Source organism: Orbicella franksi, chromosome 15 (assembly GCF_964199315.1).
Source record: "Orbicella franksi chromosome 15, jaOrbFran1.1, whole genome shotgun sequence".
NCBI lineage: Eukaryota > Metazoa > Cnidaria > Anthozoa > Scleractinia > Merulinidae > Orbicella > Orbicella franksi.
This window is the reverse complement of record NC_138159.1, coordinates 20,402,431-20,430,346: the sequence shown is the minus strand read 5'-3', so window position 1 is coordinate 20,430,346 and position 27,916 is coordinate 20,402,431. Positions and strand designations below refer to the sequence as shown.

The 27,916-nt window shown below is 38.4% G+C and overlaps 2 protein-coding genes across 5 annotated transcripts in view; both read left to right on the top strand.

Annotated features, from left to right (window-relative positions):
- Positions 1–3,126, top strand: part of LOC145470814 (uncharacterized) — a 20,762-nt gene extending 17,636 nt beyond the window's left edge. For all 3 annotated transcript variants that reach the window (XM_081454666.1, XM_081454667.1, XM_081454668.1), the window contains exon 8: positions 2,529–3,126. In XM_081454666.1, coding sequence (XP_081310792.1) covers positions 2,529–2,668 — 140 coding nt within the window. In that variant the 3' untranslated portion in view covers positions 2,669–3,126. The remainder of the gene's footprint in view (positions 1–2,528) is intronic.
- A 781-nt stretch (positions 3,127–3,907) lies between these two features.
- LOC145470800 (uncharacterized) lies at positions 3,908–27,651 on the top strand. 2 transcript variants are annotated; one of them, XM_081454645.1, is made up of 11 exons: positions 3,910–4,173; positions 6,690–6,868; positions 7,314–7,434; positions 7,714–7,842; positions 11,221–11,419; positions 16,474–18,270; positions 21,179–21,300; positions 21,961–22,108; positions 22,909–23,085; positions 23,220–23,294; positions 23,584–27,650. In XM_081454645.1, the coding sequence occupies exons 2-11, from the start codon at positions 6,763–6,765 to the stop codon at positions 23,644–23,646; spliced, it is 2,937 nt and encodes a 978-aa protein (XP_081310771.1). In that variant the 5' UTR covers positions 3,910–4,173; positions 6,690–6,762; the 3' UTR covers positions 23,647–27,650. The 2 variants fall into 2 exon arrangements, with proteins under 2 accessions (XP_081310772.1, XP_081310771.1); XM_081454646.1 differs by lacking the exon at positions 23,220–23,294 and having other exon boundaries at positions 3,908–4,173; positions 23,584–27,651.
- Positions 27,652–27,916: the final 265 nt, after the last annotated feature.

The following is a 27,916-nucleotide window of genomic DNA, read 5'->3' as shown; positions in this document are numbered from 1 at the left end:
TATTTAGAAATAATAAAAGTATGAATGACTGACCCAGCGTCTCTTGCCCGATCGATTTCGGAGGCTTTTTCTCGCGCTATAAGTGAGACAGTTAATGCTGCCCTTGCTCAGGTACGTATGCAGCCTGAAATTCAGCAGTGGCGGATCTAGGGGAGGGCCCCCCCTCCTATTTTGGTTAATTGAGTTTAAGCCAGAATCACGCTTCAAATATCTATTATGTAGTTCTTATTCACTCAACAATTCGGCAGCTCACACTGCAATAGGAACAACGACAACGACAACGACAACGACAACAACTACTCAAAGGCCGAGGTAACAGGTAAATTTTAAGCCAAGAAATTGCTGCATGAAGAAAATGCAGAACTTTTAAAATCGGGAAATCGAATAATGTCTTTAGATGTTTAGATAATTCTTTGTAGCCTGTGAACAGGCTCACGTTGGAGCACAAACGCGCTCGGCGTAGCTGAGAGCGAGAAATGCACGGGCGAAGCCGCGAGAGGAGAAAGTCACTTTCTTGGCGCCTCTTTCCCGCCGATCGCTATTCCTCTTCGTCACTCGCGTGTTTGATTCAAACGTGAGCCCGCTCGCAGGTTAAATTCTTTGTGACCTTTGTGACCTTTGGACGGATAGCTGTGTGACACACTTTGTTTGGCTTGATGAAGTCACGGCTGGGCATGTCTATTCCAGGCAAGTCTAAAGATCGTACACGTGGAAAGCTAAATTCATTTACGTTTAAACCATTATTGAATTTCAATAGGAATCAGACCTTTCACTTAACACGCCAAGCGATTTTTATTTTCTTCATGCAGCAGTTTCTTTTCTTAAAATTTACCTGTTACCTCGGCCTTTGAGTAGTTGTTCCTGTTGCAGTGTGAGCTGCCGAATTGCTGAGTGAATAAGAACTCCATAATAGAGAGTTGAGGCGGGGGGTTGAGGGGGGGGGGGGGGGAAGAACGGGTTCCCTGGGCCCCTCCCCCAGATCCGCCAGTGCTGAATTTCAGGCTACATACCGCCGCCGTTACCTACTTGAGCAAGGGTAGCATTAACTGTCTCACTTATAGCGCGAGAAACAGCCTCCGAAATCGATCGGGCAAGAGACGCTGGGTCAGCCATTCATACTTTCATTATTTCTAAATAATGAATTTACATACTCAGTGAAGTTCAATATTTCTAAGTAACAAATTTACACTCGGCGAGATGAAACTTCATTATTTCTAAATAATTAATTTCTAAATAATGAATTTACACACATGGTTAAATTCATTATTTCTAAATAATAAATTTACAGTCGGCGAAATGAAACTTCATTATTTCTAAATAATGAATTTACACACTCAATGAAGTTCATTATTTATAAATAATAAATTAACACTTGGCGAGGAGAAATTCATTATTTCTAAATAATGAATTTACACACTCAGTGAAGTTCATTATTTATAAATAATAAATTTACACTCGGCGAGGTGAAATTTATTATTTCTAAATAATGAATTTACACTCCCGGCGAAGTAATTTATTTATAAATAATGGCATTTACAAACTTTATGATATGTAAATAACTATTTTAGAGATGACCTGATATATAAATAATTGAAGTTGTTTAGTTTATTATTTATATATAATAACTCTATGGTAAAAGATTATTTATAAATCAGAACGTACCTAAAATAAGTATTTACATATCAACGGACAAGTTCTTGTGTCTTATTTATAAACAAATTTTGTGGCGTTTCCAATTATTTATAAATAAGGGGAAAATGGCATAAATTCGGTCTAAATAATAAATTTACAAACGGCGCCCCATAGATTTCACGCTACGGTTGGATGCAACCGCCTTACATGTGCAGTGTCTCATTTTGGGGGAAATTTACTTCCGGCAGCCGTATCAGCGCCAGCCGTAGCGATTTGCTTAAACTCCCTAATTATTACAGATGATACGGTCGTCTTTTCAGTGGAGAATTGAGGGAAAACCTATCAGCTGCGTAGAAAGAACTAGTTTTATACATAATTCAAGTAAAGTATGCAAGAAAATACGAAAATATTCAAAGCAACCAGTTTTCCCTCGAATGTGGCGTTCAAAATGAGGGAAACCTCAAAATAATTGTCTACTTACGTTAAAAAGAAAAGGGAAAAAAGAAAAAAAAAATGAAAAGCAGCGGTGATAATCAACCGAAAAGATACAAAGATGCTAAATGAAAATTAACACGGATTAAAAGCGACGCATCTAAAAATATATATATGCCCATTATTAACACAGTACAACGAATACAAAGAACTTATAACGTTAACCTACCCAAATAATTTCTTAATCTTCTCCCTTAGCTTTTGTTTCAACTACGAAGATATATCAGATTGCGTTTCATCAAATTTCTACACACCTTGTGCACGAATTTAACCCGTACTATGCTGACATGTATTTTTAAAAGGTTTTTGCAGTACATTGTGCACGCTTTTCCAGTAATAATAATAATAATAATAATAATAATAATAATAATAATAATAGTAATAATAACAATTTGTTATTGCAGACCAACGGCGTTCTTTTCTTGAAGACGACACGTATGAGACAGGCCGGCTCGCGGAGTTGTTTGATCTCGATGACACTTCTGTTGAAGCAGAAGCCTTAAGACCAAAAAGATCTAAAAACAAGGCTGTCAAACAACATTAGTTTAATTAAATAATATAGGAGTATGGAAGGTAGTTTTACAACAGGTCAGGCCATGTTGTAATAATGCCTGGATGTATCGCCGAGTTTTAAGCTGTTTTATGCCTTTATATTACCCTGTGTGTGTTCTCTGGTTCAATTCATTTTTCCGTGTGTAAGTAAATAACATTGTTCTGTGAGGAACCCTAAGCCGAGTGATAAAACGCTGCAAATAAAATGTAATGGAAAAATCCTACAATTTGTTGTATGGTGAATTTAAATGGTACTGCGACGGTGTTTTTTAACCTAATTTTCTGAAGTAATCGAATTCTTGACTTGAAAGTTTAACACCGTGCTGTTTCGTTATCAGAGAAGTCTTTCAAACTTGCTGAATAAGGAGAAAGAAGATCGACAGTAAGCGGGTTCCAGCTTGCTCCAGGTTCTCCCGGTAAGAACAGCTGACCATGCATCTCTCATAAAAGAAAAAAAAAAATGATTCAGTGCGCAATTTTCGTCCCGGAGAAAAAAGACCTTGCCTAGAGCTTGCTTTCAATCAATGCCACCCAAAAACCCAAAACAGTATATCAAAAATAAACACAACATGGTTTAAAATGCCTCAGAAATGTTAACTGGCAGGTGGCAGACCGAGTGGGTGTTATTTACAAAGCGTGAACGTGGATTCAAACTCGCACTGCCCCCTTTTTTGCGCTGCTTGGCAACTAACTGAACCGCCTGGAAATGGCTATATATGTACATGTGCCCACAGATAGCGCGTTGTTCGGTTCTTTTTAAGCCTAGCATTATGTTTAGCCAGTGTCCCCTCATTTTCTCTTGGTGTCCACTCATTATTGTTGCTGAGAGTTAAAATATAGTTTGTCGCCCGCTTTCTTCATGATTTTATTATCATTTCGCGACCAAGTCTTTCTAATGCATCACAGGAGCCCATTATATCCTCGTGACGGTTATTTGTGATGGTTTTGTGAGCGGCTGTCGATAACTGCCGCATTAGGAGTCTTTAACCTGGAAGTGAAAACTAAGGCCGTGTTTTAAACGTCGACCAGTCGACCCACTCAGTAAAAATTGTATACTTTCTTTAAAATAATAATAAAAAATAGTAATAAGGAGAGGAAAAAAAAAGTTTACAAAAGCTTTTGTCCTGGCGTTATGAGAGTTTTTCCGGTTATTTACAACACCGGGAAATTTTTTGCGTGGGCGCACTTCAGCATGGGTGCCCTGTGTTTATCTATTGCCAGGCCTCCAACCACGGGTCATGTGGAACCGACATGAGGAGCCACTTTTGGTATTTGTAAATATACACAAAAGTCAGTAAATAACTCAGCATTTTATCAGACCATAGGTGCATATTCCAGCTCAAGAAAAGAAGTTAGTCGAATTCTTTTAAAAGCCACCGCCATCTGGCGATGTTTCGTTTCGTCAGCGGATGGACGGAAGCAAACTTGATGTAGATATGGTGTTTTCATTTGCGCGCGGAGATTTTGGTATTCGGAATGTGTGTTGTTTTAGCTTTGGTGAGTATTGTCGTCCACAGAGTAGTACACTGTTAAAATCGTATAACACGTTTATTCATTTGAATACTCGAGCAGGCTTTTGGAAAGCGAGTAAACTGGGTTTTTATTATGTCGGAGTTTTCGCTTCGACTTTGAAATCGTTGGTTCAAGACGATTAACACTTTTGTCATCAGATAAACGAAACTAATTTTTGTGGTTACAAATTTTCTATTCAGTTCTTGTCGCGTTGCTTTCGTGCTTTCTTAATAAGCTGCTTATGAATATGCTTTTAGCAAGCTAGCTGTTTAACTTTAAATTAATGTTTCTGATTAGGACATATTCAAAGATGTAAGCGTAATTCACAAATTGTTCACATGTTATGACTTCTCTCGTTGAAAAGGTCAGTGATAAAAATTCTTAAATGAGCCTAAATTATGACGAATGTCAAGCGAATCGAACGGAGCGAAAGATCGCTCTGAAATCGTAAAAATAAAAGTGTTAGCTAATTATGGTAATATGCAACCGAATTTAAGTGACTATAGCGACAGTCAAATTTGTACTTATCTATCAATTTGCATAAATGGTTCGTGTTGAAAGACCTGACAAATTACAAGTCATCACAAGATGGGGTCTGCTGTTTGACTGCTCGAAAGGAAAAAAATCGAAGCTATATTTGAAATTTTCCCGATGTAAGCGATAAAAGCAAATATAAGGTACATGAAATAAGCTATTAGTAAATAGACTGCTCAATATCAACGATCATTCCAACTTTGGTTTGTTTTTCTTTCTACATTTATGTATTGGCTTATGCACGATAATTATGTTTTGTAGTCATGTGACAGACTTTAAAGGTTCCATGATCTATAGCTTCGACTGAATGCACAATTTTTCTTTTTATTTCTAAAGCATACAAAAAGAGAGGGTTGGAAATTTAAAAAAATTATTTTAGAGATGGTACTGGCCAAAAAACGTCTAGGGGAGGGGAGGGTGAGCTGCATGTTTCATTTAGCAGTGAAACAGAATGTAGAAATTTCTCATCTGGATCTCTGTAAGGGAGTGGTTCAATCTATTGAAGATTTAAATCATAAGAATATGGTGTTTTAATTTGGAACAGGAAATTGCTCTATAATTATATAGCAACTTTTACTGCTGTAAAGCTTCCTCAAGTTCTCCCATTCTCAGATCAGTGGTACCATTATGCAAATATAAGTATGGGAGGCTGTTTCACATAGGTTTGTGGCTGTCTTTTTAATATAGCATCTGTACTAACTCTCTTGGATTATTCAAGAGTCTCCAAATACAGACTGAATCTCTCGGTCTGCCGTGCAGGTCACCAAATCTCCCACAAATTTTACTGCAGTAGAGCTTCCTCAAGTTCTCTCATTCTCAGATCAGTTTTACCAATGCAAACACAAGTATGAAAGACTGCCTCACATAGTTTTGTGGCTGTCTTTATGGCATCCGGTACTAACTCTCTTGGATTATTCAAGAGTCTCTGGATACAGACTGAATCTCTCTGTCTGGCGTACAGGTCACCAAATCTCCCGGATATGAAGGGAAGCACTTAAAGCACACTATTCACCTTTATTTAGTCTGATTTTTGTCATAAGTTTTTGGCGGTAAAATTTTGGAGTTTTAAATAATGTATTTTTGTGAGTCATAAATTGGCAGCGTGTTTGTTTTCAGGGGTTGAGAGGGTACATTATCGGCATCTCCCGGAATTCTGTTATATGGCATGATATTATTCAAGTCAAGAAAGGCACAGATGTTTATTTTACACATCTTTCTACTGCATAAACATTCACTCAGTTATCTTTGTTATCAATGATCTATACATATTTCATGTTCTATAAAGAATCACCATTTGATTTCAACCTGTTTTCAGTTGCTGTTTCATGAACAGGAATATTTCAAAGTCATTTGTGAGTTTAAACACTCATATTTTTTTGCTAAAAAAACTGGATAATTTACTGACCACTGATGCTAAATCTGGGAGTTTTTAGAGTTTTCTGTCAGAATGCAGTTAGCCCATGCAGGGACTGTGTTTTACCACATTTCCAAACACTAAGAAGTCAGAACCAAAAATATGATATGCAGCCTAGATTATATTTGATGAACTTTCTTTTGTGATGTTTGTAAATGTGATGAAACACAGTCTTGATTGTTTGATATATATTCTCAGTCAAAACTAAAACCTATGGAGAAAATGGAGAAATTCAATAGTAAAAATATATGTTAATATTTTTAAGATTGTATATCCAAACAACATTGTGGTTATGATCACCGTTTTTATACTTGATGAATATATTAAATTATTAATTTGATGAATTGTTCATAAATTATATATTTTTGTATAATTATTTGTTAAGCTTATATTTTTTTGTGTGTGAATAAAATCGTCATTGTCTTTAGTGAGTCGGAGGTTTGTATTCGGAGAGAATTCACATGACTTCATTTGTGATATTGTATTTCTTGACAGCCTGCTTCATGTTGGACTGATGAGGTGAGGGCTCATTTAATTCTTTTCTTTTCTTCAGAAAATGAAAATTACTCAGCAAGCAGCTGATGGTGGTGCTAGCTAGCTGATGAAGAGTGCAAAATTGTGTACTGATGGACTTAAATAGAAGTTCACATATTAACAGAACTGATGAGGTTTTTACAACTGAGGTTTTGCCAAACCCAACAGACAAACAAATACACCAGGCCCCTGAAAATGGTGAGTTAGTCAGGTTTTTTTAAATGAAACATCTGTTAATTGTGCAGCTACAGAAAATGTCCATACTCCCCCCACAGAGGGGTTTGGAATTTCCTGGGGGTGGGCATTCTGTCAGACCAAAACATTTTGAAAGAAATGTATGTATTGAAGCTTAATTGGATTACAATTTCCAGAGGGATTGTGGGGGAAGGGGGGGGGGGGGGTTCCCTTAGAAAAATTCCCTTCCGTGGGGGAGGTATGGTTATTTTCTGGAACTACGCATTGTACATACAATAACTCAAATATCTAATTTCCTCTTTAAAGTTGTCTCTCCTAAGAGAAGGGGTGGTGAATGGCAAATGCAAGACTTTGCAATTAAGAGATACAGATTAATAATAGTGTTCCACTGCACTAACTGTGTGTTTCACTGCATGTTATTGATAGTTACGTATTCTGTATTTTGTAGGAGTGCTTCTTGTTGATTTAGATGATGATTTGTCTCTTGGTGCTGATGCTCGGGTATTTTCCTCATCTGGGTCAGTTGGAACGACAGTGACCTCCCCTGGAAGTTCAAGTCTATCTACTGGGTGAGTAGCATGGCCTTGCTGATTGGGCTGTGTCAATTATATAACCTCTGGTCTAATTCTGCCACTCTTAGCTCAGGTATCAGCAAACTATTTAAAGGAGTTAAGGTAAATGATTATTATCTGAAGTGTACAAGATCAATGCAAACCAATTCCCCTCTTGAAATTCCAGTGAACACCTATGCTTCAAACGTTCTGTAATAACTTTCACTGGCTTTTGAAACTTTTGTTGACCTGTTTGTTTATTTGTTTGTTTGTTTATTTATTTTTTTTGATTAAAAGGTTTAATTATGAATCGTCTAGTGAGAGCACAGGATACCCAGAAAGTCACAGACTCCTTAGAAAACTGGATGGCGTGGAGAGGCTTAACAGCATCGAAAGCAGCGTGTCCGATTTATCAGACTTCAGCAGGTAATTTATTATAAGCTGTTTTACCATCAACTAATCCTGTGGCCAGATTTTTTTGGTCAAAGTGAGGATAGTGATCTGGGTCCAGGATTAATCAGTTGGCACTTAAATTCTGGAGAAAGGACTGCCGTATTAGGGAGCAGTTTTCCAAAAGCATAGCTTGGGGAAAACAGTGAGCTTTAAGGGACAGATAATGTCGGAGGACAATATTTACCTGACCACATTTTTGCTCCAAATGGAATCTCTTGTGTTTATTAATTATGCTCAAATATTTTTCAAAACACACACAATTTTGCAAGTGAAAATATTTGATGCATTATATTGATGCGTTGGCATTCAGTCAATTTCTCACTAGCCTCAAACAATTTCATTGTCTACTTAGTCTGCAATTTGAATTCTCTCACAAATTTTCCAAGAAACCTCCGAAAACCAAAACTCAGATAGCCTGACTACCAAATGCACTAGCTCCAGGCTATCTTTGTATGTTGCATACCTTGGTAAAAGAAATAACAGGGATGCTTCACATATATTTTTAGACAAAAATGTTTGTGGTTTCCTACTGCATAGGGTATTAAAAGTGTCTGACTACTTTTTAAACTAATCCTAGTTACCCTTTAAGGTGTCAGGTCAAAAAATATATATGATAGCCACTTGTTTGATTGAAAACTGATTGTCAATCGAGCCACTCCCAAAAAGCTAGATTCTGGTGCCTTTTTGGGGTCTCTTGAAAATTTCTGGTGCCTTTTAGGGGCTCCTGTGAAAATGCTTGGTGCCTTTTAGGGTCTCTTGAAAATTGCTGGTACCTTTTGGAGGCCCTTATGAAACCTTTTTGGTGCCTCTTGCGGGCTCCTGTGAAACTTTCTGGTAGCTCTTAGGGCTCCCCTTTCAACATTTCTAAGAACACCCCTGTAATGGTGGGAATACCTCCGTGGCATAAATCTTTTTTGAAACTCTCAAACTCTAAACTGATACTCCTCCCACTGGGAGACAGTCCTACAAGGGGGAACTTTCAATAAGAGGACACTTCTTACTGGCAATGGATGCCATTCAGTTTAGTCGACCTTCCTTGCTACCCATTGATCTGTATTTAAAAATGTGCTGTCGTTCAAGTTAAGTTACAGCTTATAAATGAAAAATTGCGCGTTTACTGACTGAGCTCTTTTCATCTGCGCTTTACCCTCTGCTTGTAGTTTATTCCGTCTTAAAGTTTATCGTGCGCCTTTTCATTGTATGCTACATGACGCCTAGCCCTCCTTTTTGAAGCCAAACTAGTTGGGGCAAGACTTAAATCAGACCTGTTATTGAAACTTTTTGAATTTTGCGTTTGCAGAAAGACAATTTTGCTATTTCTGAGTTATTGTTTGCTCTTTTTTCTGTGAAAAAAGTCAGTGTCGGCGTACTCCATTTACGACAATTTAGTACTTACAGCCTCGTTAGTTTGCAGTCAGGAAATGTCTGTGTCGGGTCAAGTAACCCATACAGCCGGGGCCTATTGCGGGGCTTTCTGTAGCATGAAGCGACTAGGAATATTTCTACTCCCTCCCTGGATGGGATGCTAGTTCATCGCAGGGTTACTCCCAGCATTAAATTCGCCGGTACCCATTTATACATCTGCGTGGAGGGAGGCACTGTGAGAGAAAAGTGCCTTGCTCAAGAACACAATGAGCCCGCACAAGGCTCGAACCCAGACGGCTCTATCCGCTGTCCAGTGCGCGAACCATTAGACCAGTGCGCCTCCACGTTATTTAGCTTTATTTTGTAGCAGAAGTTCGTTTTTAGCAAGTTAATTCATTTATTATAAGTAAACCGTTCGGTCAGGGTCCAAGCGTTTTCGTTGTATACTGGAATTCATTGCATCACTTTTGTTATGCGCTACGGAAAAGGAATTGGCCAGTCTCCTAAGATTTGTTTATTATGTCGGAGTTGCAATATTTTTTAAATCAATAGTCGTGAAATACATGTACTGACAATGCATTACGAGATCTGGTTAACCTTGTTAGCAGATGGCGGGTGGTTTTATTGTAACTCGTTATGATAATGTTTCCACTGGTCCCTGTGATGACATAATGTGTATTGTTGTTTGTTCTCCTGGCATCCTCGTCAACGCGGAAATTTCTGTAATAGAACTAAGCTGGTTTACCGCAGCGTCGTGTTCTTGCAAGGTTTGTGTGCTGGACTAGCGGGAGGCAGAGCGGTTACTTACGCCATCTCTATGACATTTCAGGAAACCCAGTTCGAAAGTGTGAGATGTAGCGCTTATTAAGTTTAATTAAGTTTTTAAGTTTCAGTTTCCTTTCAAGTGGCATGCCTGTGAACTAGCTAGGTGTAGCTAAGCGCATTGAACACTATAAACAACAACAGTTGAACTTTTTTTTTAAGTCACGTGTTGCAAGATTGTAGCTCGCTTGCGATTGAACGATTTTTCTTGTTTTTTGAGTACAAGTGAAAGATTGCAGTCAAGACTGACGATTTTAATACTTCACCCGTTTGCTGAGTATTCAGATGTGTTTACTCTTACAAGTTTAAGCATCAGCTCGCGGCATTGTTTTTTGAACAAGATTATGACTTTAATTTTTAATGTAACAATTTGGAGGGAATTTAAGCTGTTTGCTTTTGCGAATTGTTTTCTCAAAGGTGTATGGTCATTGCTCCTAAGGCTGATCAAAATCTATTTTCGCTTTATATTACCAATATACTCTCAAGCAGACGTGTGAAGAGAAAAAATAAATTCATCAACTTGCGGCTGTTGCCTTGATCTACTTCAAAATTCTCCAAACTAACATTTAAGCGAATGTATTACGATCAGTGGTGAGAATTTAACTTTTTAGTAAGGAATCTTGAGCTGTGGTGTGGTTCTATAAAGGCTTGTTTTCACCAGCGACGAAGTCATAGTCGGAGTCGTAATCAGAAGCGTAGAGCGATACGGTCTAGTGAAAAGCAAACCGACGGAGTCAGAAGTAGAACATCGCATCCGCTTATCCTCCGTCGCTTACGATCTATTGAAAACTACATTGTCGGAGTCGGAAACAGAGGCGGAAAAATAAACCAATCACAATACTCGATTCCAGGCCTTGTGATTGGTTGTTTTTTCCGCTTCTGCTTCCAACTTCGACAATCTAGTTTTCACTGAATCATAAGCGAGTAAGTCGCAAACGGAATCGGAAGAAATGGAAATGTTCTGATTCTTCCGACTCCGATTCCGTCGACCTTATGACTCCGCTCACGACTCCGATTTTCGATTTTCACTAGGTCATAAACGCTCTTACGACTCTAACTACGATCTCGACCCCGACTTCGTCGCAAGTGGAAACCAGCCTTAAGAATTTTAGTCAGAATCGCTCAAAGTTAACGCTCATTTTGATTTTTTACCTTCCCATGTAGGACCTCCCATGATGTGAGTTCACTGCTGAACGCAATGACCGTGGATCCAGAGGAATTTCTCGCGGATCTCGGATTTGCTGAATCAGACATGCGCATGCGTATTCCAGACAGATTTCTTGAGTCACCCTCACAAGCGCAGGGTATTGATGTGGAGACATTTCGGCGCAGCTTGGAACAGGACGATCTGTATGGATCGTCGGTAAGAGAGAGACATTTAGCTTTTATAGTTTACAATCATAGCAAAAATTGCCCTTAGTAGCTGAAATCTGGTGTAGCAGTGTTCCGCTTAAACCAGCGCGACGCTCCAGAAATAATGACCTTCTTTGCGGACTTGTGCGGAGATATTCGCTGAAAAAGCCATGAATTGCTTTGTTATTGCAGTTCGAAGAATCTTGCTTAAATCGTAGGTTTTCGCGTAAGAATGGGTGCCTGTTTTGAAACTCGTTTAGTCTGCCTTTTTAAAATTTATTCGGTTCCGTGTATCACGTATTCTTACCATTTAAATCACGGAAGTGTTTTGTTTTTTCTTTTTAAATTTCGATACGAAACAAGTGCAAAATATAAATGGAGTGCCCTACTCTGCAAGACACTTCGTGATTGACTTGTTGTATGACCAAACAAATCACATTAGTTTTAGAATGGTAAAATGGTATTTTGATGGGTGAACTGTAGGCGACATTTGTAATTTTGTTTTACAAGGGCTTTTGTTTTTAATTCGATCTTGTTTAACCATATTTTTAAGGATGAAATAGCTGCCATGCAACAAATGAGAAGTCGGTTGAAATTGGCGAGCTTACGGGAAGGTTGATTCCTTAATCAGTAATCATTATCCTTTCGATAGATCAAGGCATTTTTCAGAGTTTTCTGGAAAGCGGGACGCATTTATTATGTTCTAAGGTACAATCATACACTCTTTGTATATATAAAAATATATTGTATACTGATATCGAGGCTGAAATTTGCGAATTCTGGAATTTTGAAACGAATATAATTTTGTGTGTTGAAAGTTTGTAAATACAAAACAGTTATATGTTTTACTAAACTTTATCATATGGCTGTGTCTCACAAGGACTGGGAACTACAGAATTCACGAATTTGATTGGTTGAAATCGATATTGACCGCGGTCTAGATTTTCCCATCTAGACCGGAATCCAGACCGGTTTCATTTTGAAAAAGTAGCAAACTAAAATACAAAAATGTTCACCATTTTCTTTTATTTTCTTCTCAATCATTTATGAAAGTGCCAAAAAGCCTGATGACAAAAAAAATAGAGAGGACGAGCAAATTTTGGCAGGTGTAAGTTAAGTTCATCGCCGTTCGCAAGCAAAATGTCAGCTAGTACAAACCAGTTACATTAAACGCATTAAAGTTTTCTTCTTTGCCATATAATAAACATCTTATTAACCGAGCTAAGCCGGTCTGTATGGGAGAATCTTGACCTCGGTCGTGTGTGCAGACCTCAGTGCGTTCGGTCTGTACTCACGACCTCGGTCAAGATTCTCCCATACAGACCTCCTGCTCGGTTAATAAGAGCTAAGTATTAAGTTAGTTATGTCATAGTAGGCTTTATTGCCTTTAGACAGATCTAGTCAGACTTCAGAATTATTTCAAGTCTTCAACGCCTTCAAAGTCATGATATGACAGATAATCTGACGTTTTCCTTTGTCTAATCCAGGAATATTCACAAGAATATGTTCAGCCTAAAATCGGTAGAAATAATTAGAATTTCCCCCTCGAGGGGAAGCTTGTCCATCGCCGATTTACCCACCGGCCTAAAGTTTTCTCTAGTCGAACAAGCAATTTGCCGCTGGGTCCCGTTTGCTATTCGACTTTGGGGCAGCCTGAGCCACTGTGAGAGTATTAAAAAGGTGTTGCGCAAGAACGCAACACAGTGTCCCGAGCCAGGGCATGAACCCAGACCGGTCAATTCAGAGTTGAGAATTGAACCATTTGGTCACTGGGTCTCCGGCTCATGTTTTCGAAACAAATTATATTTCTAAATGCCTTTGACAGTGGCTGGTTTAAATTTGTTTCTGTACAAGGCAGCATGTCATCTGTTTCGTTAAGTGCAATTTTCATTGAAATTTCCTTCATATTTGCTATTTTTGAAACATCAAAATTAATTCAAATGTAAATTTTCGTCAGCGTGAATGTGTCAAACGGCTTGCACATCAGTTGTTGCTTTGGTGATAAATGAAGGTATAATTACGACAATGATGGATCTTATTCAAATGTGACAGTGCTCTCTTTTCTTTTTTTACCTTTTCCTTCGTGTCGTGTCTTAATACTTGTTCTACAAACGCCAGCGAGCGTGTTGAACGTTGAAAGTTGTTTTCCTTTCTTGTTGCCTTGTTGGTTGCCAATCTTTGATACAGAACTGAGCTTCTTTACGGCAAGACCGAGTTATAAAGGGTATCTTCACTTCGCCGCCTTCAGAATTATCAAACTGGTAGGTTAAACGAAATTAAATCATACCGTTTAAAGCTACAACGCAAAAAATGGTGAGGTACTGGCGAAATGGGTTTTCCCAAAATTAGTGTCATGATTTTCCTCGCTCTCCTCAAGACATTTTGTAAAATTAGAGTCCGGTTTAAGTCAATATTTTTATCTACTAATCAACTCATTTATTCACGCAACCTGTTTGGTTAATTTTGTAGCAAACATGTAAAGAGAAGTTACCGTCTTAATTAAAGGGTTTTTTTTTTTACAAAAATATATATTGACATTTCCATCGTCTCCAACTTGGTCGTTTTTCAAGGCTTTTAAATCTGACGTGTGTAGTTATTTCTCCGTTTAATACTTATTTTATGGCACGGAGGAAATATTCTCTTGCGAAACACCTGCCAAGGTAAATAAACACGCTATTTATCGAGGGACATACTGTTGGAAAGTACGTTTCGTTGAGGTTATGAATAACATAATAGAAAATACCCGAATTGATCCGTTAAGCGAAACCGCCGAACGACATTTTATTGCGATCTGAGTTTTTGTAAGAACTCGCCAAATAACCATTAGCGAACTTAAATAGAGAGATAAAGGGGTGCCTTTTGTCAATATTGAAATCAGCTTCGAGGTGACTTGTAACTGGGCAGCTGTTTAATTTAGCTTGAAAACGTGACTCAAATGACTTTAAATGAGCGGGAAAGATTGACGCACGATCAACTTTAGGTTAAATTTGTTGCGTGAAAGCGTAGCACCATTGACTTTAGAATTAACGTGATGTGGGAATGGTTATTTTCTAGTCTTTTCTTTCTGTTGCGAAATAAATAATCTGCGCATGTTCAGTTTTCTTTTTTGAAACTGAATTACGGTAAAACAGAGTTGCCACGGTGAGGGAGAAAAATTCGTCAAGGTCAGAGAAAAGTCAGGAAATTTATTTTGAGTCAAGGAAAATTGATATTTTGAAGAAAAGTCAGGGAAAATTGAAATGATTTAACTCGGCTGATTAAATACCAGTGAAGGTTGGAAGAATCATTGGGGTCACTGCGATCTCAACGATTTTTTCCCTTAGTGAAGAAGGAAAATTTGTTGAAAACTGATCAGTCTTAGTGGATGGGTGCAGGAAACGACGGCTGTAAGTTGAGGCCAGAAGCCGTTACTAGATAGATCTGACATTTTGTATCTATATTGTTAGGGAAACTGATTTTATTTTGTCAGGGAAAAGTCAGGGAATTTTGAAAAGTGTTGCCTGTGGAAACAGTGTAAAGGGAACATTTGTTAGCAAAGTTTAAATTTCCCTTACTCTTCTAGAATTTCTTATAGTCCCGATGTCAACACATCAATTCTCAATACTTATCTCCATTTATAATAAAGTTTCCATATAACGCGCGCTCTGATTGGCTGAAAGTGCGTGCTTTATCAGAGAACAGAGCACGGGTTGATGACGGTAAGTTGGCTTTCAAATTTTTGCGTCGGAATTTTGACAAATTTGCGCCAAATTAAACATCCCCTGTGATTCAGACAAACGCAATGGAAACGAGCTATTTGTCTGTAGTAAATATGGCTCACAGAGACCATTGTTAAAACTGTACTAAAATAACAAGTTTTGCTAGATTCCCGCCGACAAAACACGTAACGAAATAAACAAATTCTCAACCTAAACAGTGCTTCGATAAAAGACATTATATTTGTTACGAAGGCAGAAATTATACTTAAGAAGTAAAACAATGATAGAAAACAACAATTGAAGTGTCTCTGTTTATGATGAGAAGCTTTATTTTTGTAAAAATGCTCAATTGCTCAAACAACACTTACATGCAGTGTAGTAACGCTCGTTCTCCGGTCATCTCAGCGAAGTGAACCGACGAATGTTCAGTGCAAAGCTTGCTCTGATATTCTCTTCTGTGCTCGGAGTAGAACCAGTGGGAGCCGTTTCGTCTTTCTAACTTTTACGCTAGTTCGGGCAATCTTGCTGCATGCGGCTACAAGCCGTAAATAACTGTAACTCCTTTCAAATTCAACTCGGCATTTCGCATTTTCATCCACAAGCTTTGAGCTCCGCGTTTCGTAATTTCCACTGGAAAAGTGGACGTTTCCATGGGCCACGATACGGCCGGATTCCTCTCGACTATAAACCTTCACCTGCCTTTAGATCCGTATTTAAAAATTAACTTCAAAGCGAACTTTGAAGGCATCGTTCTTCTCTCAAAAGCCGCTCAAACTACTCGAAACTAAAAGCTTAGCCGAAGTCCAGTTAGTGGTTGACAGCTGTCGCTTCGTTAGCCAATCAAATTATTTGAACAATTCTAACAAGGATTGTGATTGGCTTATTTTAGCGTGCTTTATCAGAGAACAGTGCACGGGTGACGCCACTTTTGTTCGTTTGGTTAATAAAGTTTGGTTTGAAAATTCAGCCAAATGCGTGGGGAAATTATTAGATTCTTTATCATAAAACAAATACAGAAGCCTCGAGTGTGCTCTGTTCTGTTGTAAAGCACTTAGGAAGCGGTCGAGCACTCAAGAAGTGGGGAAAAACACTCGACTTCGTCTCGTGTTTTCCCCTACACTTCTTTCGTGCTCTACCGCTTCCTGCGTGCTTTACAACAGAACAGAGCACAGTCGAGGCTTCTTTATTTGTTAAACATCTCTTATAGGTCTAGTTGGGAGAACTTAGTTACATGCCAAAAAAAAATTCCCTCAAGTGTTCACTTTGTATATTCTCATAGCCTAAAGCTTCTTCTCTAATGATACTGTAAGACGAAATCAGATTCTAATAACTACTGACCCCTTTCCTGTTTCTCTTGTTTTCCCAGTCTCAAGACTCTCCGGTATGGTCGGACCCAGGCTCCAGTAGGATCCCTCTCAGGTTCATCGCGTCTCACGCGGAGCCAATAAGCCCGGTGTTTAGTGGGGGCATTGGTTCTATACCCCTCATTTCCGAACCGGAAGAAGTCCCCGAGGACTCGTTTGACCTGATGAGGCACCTAAGGCTGAACAAGCCACAGCACGTGACCAAAGGAATGTTTCTAGAACCGGTCACGGAAGAACTGGAAGTTTCGTCTGTTGGAAGTGGCACCGTAAGAACAAAGATATCTAGAAAACTTTCAAACGAAGAAGGAACAATAATTGTACGCGAGGAATCTCTAGAACAAGCTGGGAATGTAGAATCAGAATTGTTTCTGAGTGTTCCAGTTATAGGAAGCGAGCAAACAGGCTTTGATTCCAACGAGACAAACCTAACGACAGACGTTGAGATAGTTGCCAATGAGTCAGGGGTCTTTGTAAATGTAGACGTTGAAGAAGACACCAGTGTTTTTCTTCCTGAAAGTGCTGTGTTGGCTTACTCAGTGAAATCTTCAAGCGAGGTGGTTAATTCAAGTAATGACAGCATAGAGAGTTTTCAATGCGAGTCGAGTGTTAGTGATTATGATAATCAAGATCTAGCCGTTGAAACAGAGGAGACAGTCGCAGATGTTACGCCAGCCTCGGCAGTCCCTGCCCGCTTAAGAGTCGCTAACATTGTTGTGCAGGATTCTTTTGAACTCGAGGAAATCGGAAATGAGGAATTCAACGAAAAAGAATTGTCAGCTTCAACAGATCAAGAAAACAGTCTAGTTGTCAAGTCTTCGGAAAAGCGCCTGGTGCGAGAAAATAGCGGAGAAAGCAGCGGTTTTGAAGAAATGCTCCTTGACAAAGAATCAGCTAGTCCAAGTTCATCTTCACCGATTCTCAAGGCAAAGGAATTTCCCAGTGTTGCACATGTTATTGTGAGTGATAGAAGACCTTTGCAAGCACTATTGGATCCTGAAATGTTAAGCTTGGCTGTGGAAGAAAAATCCCCGCGAGCGACTTTCGCGCAGAGAAGAACAAAGTCCTTAACTAAACAACGACCCATTGACGAGGAAACGTATGCATCATGGGCCTTTAGTCCCAGGCCATCTGCGGCAAAATATGTTGATGATAGTCTAGGCACTGGTGTAAGCCACGAAGAGTCGAATACAGCATTGGCGTGTGAAGATACTGGGTCGAGTCTTCTCGTGGATAGTGCTGAGGAACCAGTGATTGAGTATTTGAATTCTACCCTACGTAGTTGTGTTGGTGAAACAGACGAAAACTGTAACAGAATGTCAAAAATTGAGTCTGTAAAACTGCCGGTAGCTGTTGAACCTTCCAAGTTAGAAGAAAGTAATAGCAGTTTTGAAAAACAAGGCGAGACACTAGCGGGAAGCTTTGAAAACATAATCCAAACCAATAAAGATTCCTCTAGTCATCCTGATGATACCAATAGTGCGATGAGAAAATCTGAGTTTAGCTTTCATCTTCGAAGTGAGGAAGCTCTTAATGGCGAAGAAAATATCTCACACTCAAGCTTATCAGAAGAGGAATTAATCGCACATGAAGGTGCATGTGAAAGTAAGCGAGATGTCTCTAAAATGACAGATTCCTGTTTTTCTGCCCAAGGAGATGAACCTAACACGCATATTCAACAGGAAGAGGAATCTCAGACATCTTTGTCTGAAGAAAGCGAATCAGCTGGTGCATGCGCAGAAGTAAGACAGAGGGAAGAATCCCAAAAGGCCTTGCAAAAGATTGATTCCGAATGTCAACAGGTCAGTCGAACATGATTGTATCAATATATTTATTTTTGGACATTGTGGAACAAGGTATGTTTGAAAAAGATGTAATTGCGTCAGGTAGTATTCCCGAGGCATAAAGAGTGGCCTTTCTCTAGCCCGTTTTCCTGTAGACTCGATAATCAGCCGCTCTTCGGGAAAGGAGCCCGCGCTGCTCGGTGCAGAACGTAGAGCGGATTAGAGAGGGCGGCGAAAATTGAGTCTAGCTTTCATAAATGAAAAAGAAAATTAATTTTTATTTTAAGTATTTTACAAAGTTAAAACCGAATCGAATGTGGTTTGTGATCGATGGGGTTGGGTTTGACAACTTTGAAATGAGGTGTCGTGATTTTGATATACATAGCAACTATGACAATTTTAAAGATTTTCTTATATTACGTGAATTGAACTCGATGGTACATGGCTTTCGTATATGGTGACTACCAAAGAAAGTTTGAAGACCTGGATTTGAGTTTTAAATCACGTAGCTTGCCAGTGGGAAAGGACTACGTGATCCTTTTCTTTTAATTTGGACGCATGTTGCAAAACAATCAAGTGCAAAAGCGAAAAAAAAAAAACGTCGAAACAATTTTCGTTTCGACGTTTTGGGTGAACGGCATAAATGAAAGCGGTGTACATAACATAGTGAATAGGGATAACATAGTGATAGGCATAACATAGATGGTAGATTTCAAATACGCGAAAATGCCGTTTTATTTATTTTTCGGAGTTGTTTTGTTCTCTTGTTTGTTTCTAAATAAATGTGTTTTATTTTTTAAATCTGATTTGTGAGTTGTTTTGTCCGAGTGTAATTTGAAGCATTGGTACTTTTGGACGTAAGCGTGGACAATGTTTTAGTCCGATAAATCGTTATGCTTTCCAAGTTCTCTTTTAAAAAAGAGAGTTGAATGTAGGGACGAATTATTATGTGGAATTGTCTTCTTGGACATACGGGTGGAAAAAGTAGTGGTTGTCAGTTGATACTGCTGCAGCTGCCGTTGAGGAAATCAACATCATCATTGTTAGTGGCAGAGAGTTGAATGTAGGGACGAATTATGATGTGGAATTGTCTTCTTGGACATACGGGTGGAAAAAGAAGTGGTTGTCAGTTGATACTGCTGCAGCTGCCGTTGAGGAAATCAACATCATCATTGTTAGTGGCAGAGAGTTGAATGTAGGGACGAATTATGATGTGTGGCAATGGAATTGGACATACGGGCAAAAAGGAGTGGTTATCTGTTGCTACTGCTGCCGGTGCCGTGAAAAAAATCATCATCACCATTATCATTAGTGGCAGTAGCAGCAACATCCTAATCACCAAACATCCTGATCAGATAAGAATGTTCAGGGAGATTACAGTGGTGATGGTGTCAGTGTTGGCGCTGTTGATTTTGTTGTTGACAGTGGGTAGTTGTGGTGGTGACAAGGAGATTAAACCAACATGCACATGATGATGTTAATAAAGATTAAAATGGAGATGGTAACAACGGTGATGAAGACGATGGAGATTTAATTATACTGTTGGTGATGGTAGTGGACTTGGGTAACTTCTTCCAAACGAGTTGGTGACAGCAATTAACAAAGTACCTACAGTTTCAGTGATTTTCATATTGACGAGGTTGCAGATGATTAATTGGGGTCAAGTATGAAGCTAATAATGTTAATAATTATAATAATTAACGGTGATAATTATGATAAATTAATGATAATGGAACTAGCAGGACGCCAATGACAATTGATGCGGAAAAGGATGAATACTATTTCTACGATTCATAGAAGGGTGCGACTTAAAGTCACAGCTAAAGATAACTTCGAGAGTACTTTCATGTGGTACTGTTTATTATGCGGTACAAGGTGGTTCTAACTTTTAAGTCTGTGGCTGAAACCATAATGCGTAACTATTCAAATGAAAGCTTTTGAGTAGCACTTTGGTGCGTTTATTATGCTGTACAAGGTGATCTTAAAGTTTGAATCTGGGCGAATTCCTAGTGCTTCCTGTTCGTGTGTGTCCTAAATTCAAGCGAAATGGTAGCAGATCTTCAGTTGTAATTAATCTCTCCTATTGACTCTAACACTACCCACACTATCCCTAGGCTAGCTTTTGCTAACAGTGGGTATAGTGTCTTATGAATTTACTAACACTCAAGTCTTGAAAGTCTTAAGTCAGATGGGGTGCGCTTATTTCTTGCGGGATTTGACACCCAATCTTAAGGTCGCAAGTGATGCCCTCCAACATGTGCTCTGATCTGTTTGATTCTTATCTGCATGAGCTTCCAAGGTGTTGTGAAGTAGCAGGTGTGAAAGGAAACCTTGTACGTCCTTACAAGTAAGCTGACTCGTCGCGTCCTGGGGTACGGTATGTCGAGAACTGTTTCCTGTGAAGACATGACCAGGATCGAGGAACGAAGACGGTGAAATGGTTGATAGCGTTATTTGACTTTGTTAGCTTAAACAGTAGTTGAAATAAATAACCCAGTGTTGATTCTGTTACATAAATAACTTAATGTTGATTTTTGGTATTAGAGCACTTTTCAATGACTTTCAAGAAGGGTTATTCGTCTTGTTTGGCTTTTCATAGATCATCTTCAAAATCGGTTAAAAAACCTCTCATAGTAAACTAGGGGAAACCAATCTTTATTTGTCTTCTCATGTGCTTGCCACTGATTACATTGTGGTCGAGCTTGGCACAAGCTTCATGTTGTTCCGAGCACACTTTTATCGGTTAAAATCGTGCACACAGATTAGATTGTGTTGCCGCGCTGTGGAAGGCAAAGGAACACACGAACTCTGGTCTTAGCTATTCAACAGTCATCATGAAAAATGCTCTAAACCGTATTGCATAGTTTAAGAGATCCATTTTCCCTCGTGAATTTACTTTTTTTTCGTTTCTTGTCCTGCACTGTAGCATTACCTTCATGAAATTAACGTTCTCGAGCAGAGCATCCAAAAGTACGAATCCCACTTGTCTTGTGAAGGACCGCTGGATGGAGTCAGAGCCTCGAGTTACACTAAACATATGCTTGTACGGTAAGTCTCGCTATTTGTTCTGTTGACTCGTTCTCTCTTTGCCTCTTGGCTCGCATTTGTTCTTATGTATTTCATCGGATAATTCAAGTCGGAAATGGTACAGTTACCGACTGATCCTCACAAAGATGCAAGAAGAATTTCCGGAAATAGCGCGGAGACAGCAAAGCTTACGTCACAGAGGCCGAGTTCAACCTCGTTCGCAAGGTCTCCCGTCTTCCTTTCCAACTGTGTCTCGCACCAGGCATGGGACCGGAAAGAACAGAGATCCTAGAAATTACACTGATCTGAAGACGGCTTCATACAGTCGAAAATGTCGTCTTCTCTCTTCTAACTCACTTACTTGTTATTGATAGTTTGTAAACCTTAATGAAGCAAAACTTAGGTCACTATTTTGACTGGTTTTGTGTAATTATAACCGTTTTTGTTTTGACAGTTTTCCTGTCTGATCAAATATTTTTCGATTAACGACACTCATTTTGATGCAAGTGCTCGTTATTCTCGCCACACTAGTTCGTTAAACTTTCTTCGTTTCAACTATATGGTGTGGTAAAGAACTTAATTGATATAAGAAGCAGTGATAATCACCGTACCAGCTTAAAATGATCTTTTGAGCAAACTGTTTTCTGAAATACTAATGGAGTTTTTTCTTCTATTTTGTAGTATAACAGAAGAAGTGAACGCCATTCACGAGCTTCGTTTATTGATCAGTTCAGAACTGGAAAGGATGAGGTATTTACTCTCGGAGCGACGGAAAATGCTGCTTGCGGGAGCTACAAGGAGTCCTGTTTGTTCTGGCGTAACTCAAAAGGTAACTTTACCTACAGAAGTTCAACAACTTCACTGAAACAGAGTCTCGACTCCTGGAGTACTTGAATGAACCCCATTGTGTGACCATTCAAATGAAAGCTATTGAGCAACACTTTCACGTGGTACTGTTTATTATGCTGTAAAAGGTGGTTCCAACGTTTAAGTCTGTGTCTGTGAAACCCTAGTATGTGACCAGATTCAAATGAAAGCTATTGAGCAATACTCTCATGTGGGGTTCTTTATTATGCTGCATAAGTCTGTGGATGAAACCCTAGTGTGTGACCATTCAAATGAAAGCTATTGAGCAGTACTTTCATGTGGTACTGCTTATTATGCCGCACAAGGTGGTTCTAACTTTTACGTCTGTGGATGAAACCTTAGTATTTGACCATTCAAATGAAAGCTATTGAGCAGTACTTTCATGTGGCACTGTTTATTATGCTGTTCAAGGTGGTTCTATAACTTTTAAGCTGCATAACTTATGCATTATGCTGCATAAGTCTGTGGATGAAACCCTATTGTGTGACCATTCAAATGAAAGCTATTGAGCAGTACTTTCATGTGGTACTGCTTATTATGCCGTACAAGGTGGTTCTAACTTTTAAGTCTGTGAATGAAACCCTAGTGTGTAACCATTCAAATGAAAGCTATTGAGCAGTACTTTCATGTGGTACTGTGTACTATACTGTGCATGTTAGTTCTGTTTCTTGGTAGATGTCGTTCTAGTAGTTAATGTCTCCATCTATATGAAGATTTTAAGCTGGCATTTCATTCTTAACCTTTCCATCGTTTATTTTTAAGATGGCGGATCTTCTTCGAGAACAATCGTCGTTGAATATTGGGCTATCGAACATTAGTGATGAATTAGCGATTCGCAAGAAGGCGTCTTGCAGGGCCAGAATATACGCTCACATTGATAGCGCTAAGAAAGAGTTGAAAGAAGAAAGAGAAAAATGCATGAGAGAGTTTCGTGAAGAGGTAAGATTTACACATGTCGTGTTTATTGTTACTGTTCCAAAAAGATCCTCTGGTATTGTTGTGTTGTTTCGCACCATCAAGATATGAATTTGAGCTACTCCTTCAAGCTGAACTTTCCTTTGTATTTTTGTCAGATCAAGGAAACTCTTGCCCGTGAACTAAGTGAAAAGTTTTCAAGTGAAATCAGTTTGCTTCGTCACGAAGTTCGGGTAAGGTTTAGCAGTGTTTTTGTGTTTCATGTCGTGTGACTCAGACGCATGCGCATGCTTGACAACAGCAACTTTATTCACTCGTACATTTACAGTTTTATAAGAAATATATATACTGACCGTATTCGCAAAAAGCTCACAGACATGCCCTGCGGCCACACAAGTGCCTCGACCACCCCCCTGGCTGGGAGATTGGTCCGTCACGCAAGCACGTGGCATGTGCCTCTCCAGCAGGGTCCCGTGCATTGCTCTCCCTGGGTAATCATTTTTTTTTATTATTATCTTTCAGGCCAAGGATGCAGTAATTGAACAATTAATGAAGAATCAGGAACAAAAAGATCTGGAGGACTAAACACTTAGAGCGGAAAAAGGGCAAGCAGCGAGAAAAGAAAAAAGAAGGAAAGGAAAAAAATAAGTTGAACGACTTTTGCTAGCCGTTCTCTTATAGTGCAAATTTTTGTTTTGCTTCGTTCGCAGCTGAGCTTTGAACTCGAATTCTTTCGCAACACACACACAAACAGAAACGTTTAAACCTACTGTCTATATCAATGTTCAAATTCTCATTACAGGACTCCATACATATCGTAATATCCCAGTTGGGAGAATGTAATAATTCTCCTTTTTATAGTTAGTTTTTGTATCCTTATAATGTGTGTACCATAAGTTTGTGCTGTGTCACAAATGAATTCGCCTTCAAATTACGGTTGACCTGTACTTCTTTAAAACCTCAATTTTGCTTGGCTCTTGGTTATCTGCACGTAGCTCGTTTGTTCTTAGGACTAGGGGCATTGTTTATGTTTTTTTGTGTGGGTTGTTTACCTATTGTTTCGTTTGGCTAATTATAAAGAATCTTGTAAACAGTGCAGGTCAACACTCAGATTACCTTACATAAAATGCTACTGAGCACTTGCGTCCAACGCCACAAGGATTGTAACATCGAATGATGTAGGTGTTTAGAAAAAAAATTTCATATGCGCTGCTTAGTAACTTAGCGCGGAGCACTAACGTGAGAATCTGGGCCTGTGACATGATGTCTAAGATTTTTTGTCACACGAAACTTTCTTCAGACTGAAGAAATGGTCCAAATAATAATTTGGCAGTGTTGAAAAACACCAGATGGATGAGATTGTCTGATAGAGAAGACCAGATCTCTAAGTTTGGGGAAAACTTAGGCGGATTCTTAAACCGCAAAATTCATTAAGGCTCTAGAGTTTTTGTATCGTTCAATGTTTAGATGTTATCTTGAACTGTAGTTAAATTGTTTTCTAGGCTCTGTGCATTCTCGTCCCCAAAAGAAACGGAGGCCCTGGGGACGAGAATGGGCTCTATGAATCAAAGCTGGTCATGCGCTGTGTGGTGCAGATCTTTTGCCAGCCAGTCCTCCGCGTTGAACGCGTTATGCGACCGCGCGCTTTTCACCGAGGTGTAAAAAATGAAAGCAAAATATTTTGTAGTAGAAATTTACTTGTGGCTGGCCACAGTAACCATGGATGATAATATCCATATCATTTATTAAAAGTTATAAATTTATTACCTAGTATAGACTTCAGCATAGCTTATAATATATTAGAGAAAAATTTACGTGCAATAAATTATTATAAGTAATATATATTTATTTTGTGAAAAGTAATCTGAATAATATCAAACGCAATAAATTCCACGTAGTATACAATTAAATGATATTGTTTTGTTAGTTGCTTTTCTTAAATCGCCAATTACAACCGATGGATGGATAAAACCTTAATGATTTGTACATAGAACGTTCCTTTTAGATAAATGTCAAAGGAGTCGATGAATCCACACCCTTGACAAGGATTCATCGCCTTGCATACGACTGGCGCGCCTGGAATTCGAATTGACCAATCAGGATTCAGATGGCGGGGAAAAAACTGTACTGTCCTGACGTCAATGTATGTTAACAGTCTTAACAGGAAAAGCATTGCAGTCGGGCAACTTTTTTGCACTGGAGACGGCACTGAATATTCACGGAAAGGGATTTATAATTCCAAAAACCATATCAGATTGTAGAAAGTGAAAACATTTTGTGTCTCCAAGCTTTTAATTTGGCGCCAAAAATGGGTCACCCGCGTCCCGCAACTCACTCGTACTTCGTCGAGTGTCGACAGGTAGGAAAACAGTTGTGTTATTTTGAACAAAATATGTTGTTCCTCGTCAAATTAAACCCAGAATTCTCGAGTTAAGTATTAGAAAAGACCAAAGCAACTTTAGCATTGTCTTTAATTTTGTTGGCTGCGAAGAAAAAGACTATTATCGTTTCGTTTCGGTAGAACAATTCGGTTTTGACTGCCGTTCGTATTGCGGTTGCACTCGCCGTATGCAAGGCGGTTTCAAGTTAAATGTCACAACAAAAATTTTGTCTTGGGAAGATTAAAATGGATTCCAAAATCCCAATTTTGATTAATTATGGTATATAGAATCATTGCCAATTAAACCTGCACGTGCACGCTATCACACAATTGGTCCATCACAGATAACAGGTAAATTAATTAAACTTACATCTTCATAACATTTAAAAGGAAAAGAAATAGAAATTTTTTCTCTATACATACATACTCATAATTCATTTGCAAAGGTCTAAAACAAGTTTAGCCTCAGGACTGACGTGGACCTTAACATCAAAGAACACGTTTAAACAATACAAATAAATACCTAGCCACTAATACTAACACTGGTAATTTAGACGCAATATAAATATGCTGCTATCAACATGCCGTGATACCACAACTGACTAATCACAGCACATGTGAAGGGTGAAATTAACCAATCAGATCTCAAAGCAGAAACATAATTAACAATTAATTATAATTTATAACGCGCAGACTTGCATGTAATGCTCAGTCACTCAAAAACAACAAACATACAACTGGCTCCCAGAGGGCGCGAAAACACCCAATCCATTTGACGATTAATTTCGGTTTTATTAATTATTGGTTGAAGAAAAATCTATCTCAATTCAATTGCGTAGCTGTCACATATCGTACGAGTTTTAAACTAGTCAGAGAACTTAGCAAATCCGAAGGTTAAGTCATGATCTGTATAGTCAATCGCTCTTAATGCAAACAACTTTTGAGTGAAATTGATTTTTAGCACAACCAATATTATTTCGAAAAGAAATCTATTGTTCTGGAAATGACAAAACTGGTTATATTTGTTTGTAAAATCTGAGAAAGAAATGTAAAAATTCTGAAATTAGAAGAGTGATTTGTCGTGGCTTATCTGAAAAAACACATTAAATAGATCTTTAGAAGTGTTACGGTAAATTAACTTACTACTGAAACAATTATACGTATTAATTACTGTGTAGCTCTAAATCTATGGTCAATTATGCTTATATGTTTTTAACTAAATCATTTAAATTATTTGTTTCTCTAAACGGCAAAACTGACCAAAAAGCAACAAAAACAGCACTAGCCGTATGTTCGATGTTTAAAATAACATTTCTGCAAGAAGTTCTGTGTGTCATATCAGGCTATATTGCCTGCAGACTTGCTCCAAAATTACTCTAACACCATCCACGGCAGACACCAAATACATTCGAAAACAGAAATGTTATACGTTATAATTTAAGAATATTCACAAGAATATTTTCAGCCTAAAGTCGGCAGAAAAATAAGAATATTCAGCCTCGGCCGGAAAAGCATTATTCTTATATGAAAAAAAGAGTGCACGTAACTACTGTGCAACTCTTAATCTATGGTTAAATAGATATATAGAAGATTTAGTCATCTCGACTAGAACCATCTTGTGTAAATAGAGCAATAAGTCAAAGAAATGTTATCATCATTTCGAACAACCCATCAAGGCAACGTTGTCAGGTATGAGCGGCAAATCCTGTCAATTTCAAAGGAATAACATGTTAGTAAAGGCATTTTAGGAAAACTTATGATACAGTTAAAGATTTTTTAAGATGCGCAAATCGTGACGTAGCTCCTTTAAAGTGTTAAAAAGTGTTCCCTTGGCGAAAATGGTGTTACCCAGATGATCATGTCACACAACACTCCTCTCCAGTGGAGATACTGACTTGGGTAATAGTGAGTCGTCAAGCTTTGAATTGTTTCAGTATAGTCGTAACACAGCTTGTCACTCACCTTTCATTTAACTGGCTTTTATCAAGTTAAGCTTTCTGGTGTGAACACGCTGATGCTTTGAAAGAGTTGATCTGAATGAGAGAAAAAAGGAAATTAAAGCTAACTCTTTTCGTCTCATGGCGAACCTTGAAAAGCCCCTCGTCGATTTAATAACTGAAAATTTCAGTTAGTAAATTTCAGTTACTACTACTACTTAGTCAGTAGTAGTATTTTTAGTCCTAGATCTAGTTTTAAACCTTACTTGTAGTCTTACGTTTTTGATTTTATTATTTCTGTATTTTAGACATTTAATGTGTATTTCAGACTTTATTTTTTAGGGGACCCTCCTGAAAACCACCTCTAGGTGATTGGAGGCCTCCTCTTGAAATGCTAATGTATTATATTATGTTATTAATTTATTATTATTATTATTATTATTATTATTATTATTATTATTTGCACGGCAAACAATTGATGATTTTCGTTATTCTCTTCACATGTTTGTGTCACATTATACAGATATTGTTACAAGAG

What these genes read in the sequence shown, in the direction of transcription:
- LOC145470800 (XM_081454645.1), top strand. Translation starts at nt 6,763, where the DNA reads ATGGACTTAAATAGAAGTTCACATATTAACAGAACTGATGAGGTTTTT. An exon ending in AGTTCAAGTCTATCTACTGG is followed by an intron (nt 7,435 to 7,713) that starts GTGAGTAGCATG and finishes TTTGATTAAAAG; the next exon opens with GTTTAATTATGAATCGTCTA. An exon ending in ACGATCTGTATGGATCGTCG is followed by an intron (nt 11,420 to 16,473) that starts GTAAGAGAGAGA and finishes TTGTTTTCCCAG; the next exon opens with TCTCAAGACTCTCCGGTATG.